The following is a 9,483-nucleotide window of genomic DNA, read 5'->3' as shown; positions in this document are numbered from 1 at the left end:
AAATGTCGAGTACAGCAGCCAATAATGATGACACAAATGAGGCCAGCAGTCACAAGGGGAACAGCATGATCTGTTCTGATCACTAAGCATGTGTGCGTTTGTGTTGGAATTTGAATCTGTCACATCAGCAGCTTTTGCAGGGCTGCAGTGTTACATAACCTCAGAAAGAAGCAGTGAGACATGGCAGTGAGACCACGTTGATGGGAGCTGGGGGTAAATGAGGACTGCTTCTGGGGTCAACTGTCTGCAGCTGACTTAAGGTTAAATTTTTCTAAAGTTCACCTCAAACACTCGGACAGGGCTGCAAACACTCCAGGACACAGAAGTCACAGTGCGGTTTTCACATGTTTGGCTGAATCTGGGTCACGCTTTGGTCACATCAGGTACACAGTTTTTTGGGACATTTTAGGACTATTGGAAAATGTAATCAAATGTGTTCACTCAATCTGCTGTGCTCTGCTGTGGGCGGAGATTCGGGATTATGGACTGATGTCTTTGTCCCAGTGGGATTAAGGCTCTGTAAGGAGATCACAACATTAATATTTATACCCCACAGCCAGACTGTGAGACAAATATACAAGTGTATCTATGCTGGATCACATTGCTAAAAGAAAAAGCTGTTAACACCCTGTCGCGTAATTTTGTCAAATTGTTTTACAGTGTTTTCCCAGCAAATTGTACTTATAAATTCCTATTTATTCTGCATTAAAAAAAACATTGTATAAAACAAAAGAGTTGATGACACCAGTGAGAATCAAAAGGATAGGTTTATTCATATTAAAAATTAAGAACTTACAGCATTGTGCAGTGGCTAATTTTAGGACATTTGACAGCAGAAAATGTTATTTAACATCAAGCAATCAGTTTGCTACACATAAACATAACCTGAGAGAACAGATGATTAAAAATAATCACTCTTCATGAATAAATCTGTCATCACGTGCGGTTCATGTTTATTTAACTTTTTAGAGTATCATTTTATATACTTGGCAAAAATTCAAAAGGCAGAACAATCATCAGAAAAGTCAAATAAATGACATAGAAATTACAAAGTAAGGCACTTTAAAGTAAAGGCCATTTTCATCCCCCCAGGACAAAGTAAAACCTTGCAAATTGCCCTGGATCAAGACAATACCAGTTAACAAAATAAAAAAATAAAAAATACTTTGAATGGGATGCGTTTTAACAACAACAAATCACAAAGCCTCTGTTTTCGTTTTACTGGATGTGGTTGTTAGATTTAACACAGTAGGAGTGTAACCGGTAAACCTTTTATGGATGCAGACTTGACTAAAAACCAACCTGATTAGGATTGTATTTGAAACGTAATCAATTACAAATTTATTGATGGAACTTGTCTTATTGTCGTGTTTTGATTGTTGATTCTATGTTGCATTGTGTTTCTGTGTTTGATATGATGTAAAGCACTTTGAAATGCCTTGCTGCTGAAATGTGCTATACAAATAGAATTTGATTGATTGTTCAAAACAAAGGTTCATAAAATTCTCACTGACAGAAAGGCAAACTAAGCAGGATGTCTTTTGCAGTGCAAAGCAAGTGTGATCCTTATTGGCAGATAATAAATCAGGGCAAGCAGCAATCCCATGTGGAGTACCTCAAGACTCTAAGCTTGGGCTATTTTTCTTCAACATCTATATGATCCAATTAGATCAGACTATGGAGTATTATATTTCCCACGGTATTCAGCAATATAAAGTTGCTGGTAACACGCAACTTTTGCACCTGAATTCTGATAATAAATAAAGTCTATCATCAAGTAAACCTAATAAATCCTTAAAAAACATTTTCAGTGTAAGGGGTTTCCTCTGAAAATAGGACACAAAAACTGACTGCACTAAACTGAACATTTTAGTTTCCATGAGTGTTTTCCATTTTTTTGCTGTATATGCAAACAGCATTGAGGTTTAAGCCAACTAGAATTCTAGCATTCCTCAAAATGTGCAACTAATTATATTTGTAAACCTGACAGAAACTCAAAATTGTTAAATGTGAATACTAAACAGGGTGAAATGGGTTATTAGTGTACATGCTAAATTACGATCCATTTACAAACAAAAACTTCCTATTTTTGTCCATAAAAAGGTAAAAGAAGATTTTTAGTGAGCTATAGTTCCCCAGTTTGAACATGTTTGCATTTAAGAAGTAGGAGGGTAGTAAACTGGTATGTCAGGAGAACACACACTGAGTCCAGATGATTTGTTTTGGTCCCACTGTCCTCTTGAAAGAGTATTGGTGGCAAAATGTTTCTCACAGTCTTGGAGAGTGAAGTCGGCATCAAAACAGATCTCAATCTGTCCCAAAGCCTGGGACTCAGAGTTCTGTAAACAAACAAACAAAAAGAAAAACAGTAAACATAATTATTGTCAAACAGAAGTTCCATAAACTTTACAAACAGGAAAATACAAATATGTTGAAATGTTTAAAGAAAAAAAGCTGTTTATACCATTGATGGGTGCACACATTGGATCTTAGGTTTCACGCCATAGAAATTTTCCATCGCTTGCTCAATATCTGAAAACTGCAAAAGTCACAGAAAATATTACTGTTATGAAAGAATGTAGTTTCATAAACTGCTTTTCATAAATCCAGCGCAATAGATAAACTTACGGTGTAGTATTTGTCAGAAGGGATAATGTTAGCCTTCTGCAGCATGCTGCAATAAAACATTACAGATCTTCACTTAAACTGATGTTTGGTTTTACCCAAAAAAAACCCCAACATAAAATAAGTTAAACAACGGGCAACAAACATGGAGAGTAAACATAATTCCTATAAATCCCCACAGTACAAAGATCTAGAAACAGAAATGTTCAAAATGACAAAGTCTGCGTGTGAGGCAGGTATGTGTGAAAGAATGTGTAACTAACATTACCTGTTCAAATCCACCTTCTGATATAACTCCAGTGCCTTGCTGAAATACTTGTGTTGACTATTGAGCGAAGCAGCTTCTGCTGCACACGTTCCATGTTTAGACCACTCGTACTTCCTGTTGCAAAAGGAAATTCATTTAACTGATAAATCAAAAGCTAAAACATGCAGATCAACTGAAAGTTAATACCATAACATTTTACCAGACATTATTTTCTTTTTCTTCAATTTTGACAATAATATGGACATTTTAAGAACAAAACACTTTTTTGGCTTTATCTCAAAAAAACTAAATCTAACTCACAATTCCAGGTTGCAGTAAACACAAAAATGAAACAAATTGCTGTAGATCAACAAAACGGTTTTACAAGATTTTAAAACGTGTCTCCCCATCATGCTTTTTACGCATTTGAACATATACAAAACTAATAATCTTGTTAAAACACCAAAGGAGTAAAATATTAATTTCACCTTTTGAAATGCTCACAACCAATATCTTAATATTCAAAGGAAATGTTTTATTTCTGGGTTATTCTAGTTCTGTACATCTGTAGTGTCATAAAAATTGACTGGAGAAGTGCTATACCTCTATTTCACTAGAGTTGAAATGCCAGGAAGAATTACAGAATTCCCCTTTATCAGGCCTGAAACACAGAGGGATTACAGAAAAATTACATACAAATTTAACAAAATGAAGGGATATTTGTCAGGGGTTTCCTTTTGATGACACTTGAATCTAAATCTAAATCTATGACAGTTCTATACAAAAACATATACCTTTACATCCCTATTGCTTATATGAAATATTGTTTCAAACTAGGGAGCTTTGTTAGAGTGGAAAGCACAGGCTGCATGATTGTTTACATCTCATCTCCCAAAGGTAAAAGAACTCAAAAACACATGAGGGTGATATTTAAGATTAAAATCCAGACTCTTACCACAGTCCATGTAGTGTCCAGTAACTAACGTTGAGAAGGCAAGGCTCCATCTGAAATGTGATAAACAAATATTAATATGTAATGTCTTTTTGCATGAAATAAAATAGCTCTTACTCCGAGCTAAATCATTATACCGTATATGTAAGTAATGACTTTCACTGACTCAAGAATAAGAAATTAAACTGGATTGCACGTGCGCCTGTGTGATGTATATTCATCAACAAATGTCATCCTATGCACTGCAGCAAGATAAATCTCTGGAAAGCCCAGCCAAACAGCACTAAACACCCTTCCTCTTCAACTCGAAAGCACCGAGCTAAAGCACAATCTGAAACTGATCAAGATTCACACCAAGTACACTGCTGCTGACATACCAAATTTACTTGTGTCTGATTTTATCACAGCATAATATAAAACCTAACTGCACAATAAGCAGAAAAAAGTGCTGTCAACAAGCCTAAAAACGAGATGTGTAAATCATGCTGTAACTTGCATGTGAACAATGTTAAACCGCACTGCTGACAAGTAGTCTTGTGATTTTGTATCACGTGGTATAAAAAAAAAAATAAAAACACCTGGATTAGATTTCCCCGAACGGATCAGTGAGCACCATTGTTTAACATGACAATGCCCAAGACTCGCTTGAAAACAGCATCAATTCTACACATGACTTTAGGTTATTGATCATACTCCTCTTTAAATGACAGTGGGTGAAATCCTCTTCAAACTAAAAAATGGCTGAGATGAATCTTAGATTCAAAGGTCAGCATCCAAGCAACATAAACACAATATTTATTTTACTGTAGTCGGAGATATTGAACATGCAATACAGAATTATGATAAATTTAAAATTAATTATTGTTGATAACTCCATTAATATCTCGCACACTAGAGTTTTGGTCTGTCTAAACATAATTTTCTGCTCCTTCAAATCACTTAGTGGTGTCAAACTCTAGATCAGGGGTTTTCAAAGTATGAAAGGGTGAGCCCCCCTTCAAAGAGCTTAAGGCCTGCTTTATCAGGCCGTGAAACACAGGGGGAGGTCAAAAAATTACTAACTGCAGGAAAGTAACTAACTGCAGGATTAAGTAACTTTTAGTTACTTTCAGCAGCTTCTAACAACAACGCTCTGCCTCCTGCTTATATGAAACATTGAGCTTTGCCAAACTTAATTGTAAGTTATTTTATAATGGTAACATCAACAATGTGTCTCCACTGATAAGGTTGAACTGAAGAGGAGATTGGTACAAAAATTAAAACACATGAGTAATTTGTGGTCCACTGTTGTCTGGAAAACTCCAGAAGAATTTTAAAGCCCCCTCCCCAGCCTCCAGATTCTGCGTTCGCCCCTGAGTTTGATGTGATAAACAAATATTAATATGTAATGCTCCACAGCTCCGATGGCTGCGACACTTACCGTAATATTAATAATTATAACGGTGCTAACTTGCCATTATAACTATTGCCAACTACGGACTCGTTTATTAAATGGCTGTTGCTTTATTGCGCTGTGTGATGTATATTCATCTCGATGTTTGCAGTTTTCTGCAGCAAGATAAATCTCTGGCGTCATTCAGAGGTAATACATTAACTTGACATTAACAAAGACACAGCTAAAGGATCATCCTGGAAATGATGAAGATTCACACGGAGTAAAACTACTGCTAATACCGGACAAATTCTGGGATTTATTGTGAGTCTCTGCTTATTTCCAAGCCCAAATGAGCAACTTAACGTTCAAAAAGCAGCCCAAAAAGGCGCAACCTGCTCATTAAATCATGCGACTTTAAAAAATGAAGCCCAAAGCCGCTTATAATAATGTGGACTTACAGAAACTGAAAATAGTTCCGATTTTTTCCACCATAAAAAAAATCTCCTCCATTGTTTACATTTCTGTCGCATAGAGGCGTCAGTGAGCACCATTGTTTAAATATGACAATAACAAAAGAAGATAATCGCTTAAAAACAGATTTTGATACACATAACTAGTAGTCTGACTACTGGATTTGAAATAAGTGACAGTTAGATTACTCGTTACTGAAAAAGTGGTCCGGCGTGAATCGTTAGACATCACTGGCCAGCATCCTCTAACATAAACATTTCCACTGATCCCGCTACTGCACCCACGGAGTACCAACTTTTCCTAAATCCACAGAGTTGATGATAAATGCGTAAAATTAATTATTGTTGATAACTCCATTAATATCTTGCAGATAGCTAGAGTTTCCGGTTTATTTTTCTGCCTAAACATAAAGTGCTCTGGCGCCCCCCAAATCGCCTTAGTGGTGAAAACCGCTCTAGATGAATCATGTTTGTCTCATAAGTTGTCTTGAGATGACATTTGTTGTAAATAGCTGAAATTTACAGCAGATAAACACCCAAAGCAAAACTAAAATGTTTTAAATTTATATCATTTGTCTTTTTAGTGAGAGCAAGTCTTCCATTTGACACATATTTTTCCTAAAGTTATAAAGAAGCACCTCTTGTTGACGAATAAGAAAACAAATGCTGTACATAGTCAATAAATTAAAAAACTACTGAACATACTCTGTGATTCTCTGTTTAAATGATGAATGCTAATAAAACAAATCAATAGATAAAGACAGACAGGAACTCACAGAACAGAAGGTTTTGGGCCACTGCTGTGTCAGGATCAGTTTGGTCCATAAATTGCTGAAATGCAGACATTTCTAAGCTTTTTTCCAATATTATTTAGTTCAAATGATCACAGCACACATTTATTGAGAAACAATTACTGCAAATGTGAACAGAAAGTAACAAAAATAGTGACAGATGAGCACAATTAGTCATTTTTTAATCTGTTTGTTCTTACATTGGTGAAGCAACAACAGCAGAGGACAGAGCTGCTGTCAGGCAGACCAGAAGAGGGAAGTGGAGTCTCATGGCTGATCTAAAACAAAATGGGAAATTAAACTCAAAACATATCTGAGTTTGTTTTAAAACCACACCAACACAAAACGTTATGAACTTTTCAAAAATACTCCATGTAGTCACTTAAGAAATAACTTTGAGTCTCATTAGACAATTCCCTTAGAAGAAACTGTTTCCTTAGATACACATATAACACAAATCATAACTGAAAGGTCAGAGCATAGCTGGAACACAGTTATAAACAGGAACTTAACCCATCTTGTTTACGTAAGTGGGATTTCAGCTCAGTTCCCATTTTCTGGTATAACCGTTTTTTACAAAGATTGAACACAAATTGAGCAAAAGTTAGAATTACCTAATGATCGTGTGTTCAGATTTTCTAACTTAAAATCTCGTAAAGATAAAACCACGTAAACGCTAACTCGCATAAATACTTTTAGGTTATTTGATAATACCCAGAGACTGCAAGGCTTCTACATCTTCAAATGCTTGTATGAGGTTGCCTCTAACAGGAAGGTAAATGCTTTTCTTAAGGTAACCCTAAACTACATTTCAGTATGACAGTCTAACAGTGTTGGTAAGTGGAAGATGCTGAGAGACATCATATTGATAAAAGACGATGACAACGCAGCCTAATTTATTTGTTTAATCCACAAACTTAAGTGTACAAACTGCACAAAAACAGAACTTTCAAAGGTTTCATGAACAGAAAAGCACATTGTGATTCAATTTGATCCATCACTAATTTGAAACAAAGTCATGTAAAATTAGGATAAGTAGTATTGTTGCCACCGTGAAGGTGGCAATAAGTGTAGTGAGGAAGCTGGACCATTGTGACTAAAATATTTATATTATTGTGAGAGCACAGCTTAAGTTACATGGCATTCAATGATAAATGCATTAAATCTCAAATATTCAAGTAGGACAGTGTTGTAACACTTATGTTTCCTGCCAGGAACACTAATTCAATACAAATCTAATAACTGAGGCAAAAGGTATGACATATAAAACTGTACATCCTATTACAATGAAATGTTCATATTTGTCATTATTTCATAAATGTTTGGAATTATGAAATAATTATTTTATTTCTCCATAAAATAATGCAGAGTCACTACATAGACACAAAATCACACACAAATTAAAATGAAAGAGCAAAACTGGACAACTGCAGGTTATAAGGATTAAGTGTAATCCTTATAAGCCAGTGGGATTCTCACACTCAACACACCAACGGTAGCAGTAGCTCTGCTACTAAGTAGTAAATGCCTCAAACCTGTCCGTCAACTCACAGAAATCTAACGAGAACTAGCAGCTCCTTTTTTTCCAGTTTAGGTGGCAAAGAAATTAAATACCCATCAACTGCCTTACGACATCAATGAGGAAGACGCCCTTTCTGATTTTACTCTAAACGCAAAATAAAAATATACTCCAATGTAAACCTCATACACTGTACGCGTTGTACACTTTTCAACACTGTAAAACTGCATAAACAATGACTGTTCATGAAACTGTCTGTGGGATCTTCGTAAAAATGTTTGGACCAGACTGACGTAATGAGCACAAGGGCTGTAAAGAAATATTAACTAAATGCATATTTAATCCAGACTAACTCAAAAACAACACGACGATCTCTTAATATTTAAAAAGAAAGTACCTTAATAGTACCGAACAAAATGCTGAAATCTAAAGCGCTTACTTTAGAAGAGAAAAAATAACTTTGACAAACCTCACTCACCTTGTTGCAAACATGGAACATCAAACAGTATAACTGTTGAATGAGCCCTTCCTTCCTGATATCTCGGCTTAACTAGGTCAGGTTTTACATAGTGGTTTGCCAACAAACAGTTTTGTTTACATCGAACAGCACTGAACTACCGGCTTTGTTGGATCAGCCAATCGTAAGCATCGTGTCGTAACGACATCTTGCGTCATTACGTCTCTGCGTAGAGCCGATTCTTGGGCTGCTTGGTTGAATATAAGCCGTGTCCCGTTTGCTCCTCCGAACATCGCCTACCAACGACGCTTTCAACCAGGTCTGGATAGATTCGGTCAATGAATAAAAACAGTTATTTACGGAATATTTGTATAAATAACAATTTTACCATAATAAATATGGATGAATGTGTGCACGTATGTATTATGGCAGATGTGACTGTCACACTATGGCAAAACAACAAAAACACCAAATGAGCAAATTAATTAAGTGAAGTTTGCAAAAACTTGGAAGTTGAAAAGAAACTATGTTACCCACTAAAAATAAAGGAGATATTATATATTTTATTATATAAAAAAAAAAAAAAAAGTAAAAAAGAAATATATACAGTACAGACCAAAAGTTTGGACACACCTTCTAATTGAATTCAATTAGAAGGTGTGTTTGGACACACCTTCTAATTGAATTCAATTAGAAGGTGTGTCCAAACTTTTGGTCTGTACTGTACTATATATATATATATACACTATCTTGTATGACACAATTATTTATTTTTCTCTAAATGGGAAAATTTATTTGGGTGAAAATAGAATAAAATAATAAATGGCTTTTGATATTTTGTAATGATCATAGAGGGCTCATAATCTTCAAAGGTCTTTCAAGTCCAACTGTAGTGTGTAACACAACAGTTAAGGTGTTTTAGTTTTGCTGCCGTATATTTTAAATAGCAAAGATTAGGTGTCATGGGTAAGACCATTTAAATTTGTAAAGTAAAATCTAAAAGTCCATCTGTATTTTAAGTTTCCTGTATTTTTATTTTTTTTTTTA

The 9,483-nt window shown here is 35.3% G+C and overlaps 1 protein-coding gene across 1 annotated transcript; it reads right to left on the bottom strand.

Annotated features, from left to right (window-relative positions):
- Positions 1-748: 748 nt before the first annotated feature.
- Positions 749-8,617, bottom strand: rnaset2 (ribonuclease T2). Its single transcript, XM_044097929.1, has 10 exons — positions 8,458-8,617; positions 6,661-6,738; positions 6,446-6,500; positions 3,828-3,877; positions 3,476-3,533; positions 3,098-3,111; positions 2,894-3,007; positions 2,629-2,674; positions 2,465-2,539; positions 749-2,339 (listed from the first exon to the last, which is right to left on the bottom strand). Exons 1-10 carry the CDS (start codon positions 8,469-8,471, stop codon positions 2,157-2,159), a joined length of 687 nt encoding a protein of 228 aa, XP_043953864.1. The 5' UTR covers positions 8,472-8,617; the 3' UTR covers positions 749-2,156.
- Between the last annotated feature and the right edge of the window lie 866 nt (positions 8,618-9,483).

Source organism: Gambusia affinis, linkage group LG02 (assembly GCF_019740435.1).
Source record: "Gambusia affinis linkage group LG02, SWU_Gaff_1.0, whole genome shotgun sequence".
Lineage (NCBI taxonomy): Eukaryota > Metazoa > Chordata > Actinopteri > Cyprinodontiformes > Poeciliidae > Gambusia > Gambusia affinis.
Note: the sequence above shows the minus strand (reverse complement) of the source record. Positions and strands in the feature narration are given on the sequence as shown.

Excerpts from the sequence above, each read along its gene's own strand:
- rnaset2 (XM_044097929.1), bottom strand. Across the intron at positions 3,878-6,445 it reads GGCCCAAAACCTTCTGTTCT|ATGGAGCCTTGCCTTCTCAA; the intron begins GTGAGTTCCTGT and ends ATCACATTTCAG. Across the intron at positions 3,534-3,827 it reads TGGACACTACATGGACTGTG|GCCTGATAAAGGGGAATTCT; the intron begins GTAAGAGTCTGG and ends TCTGTGTTTCAG.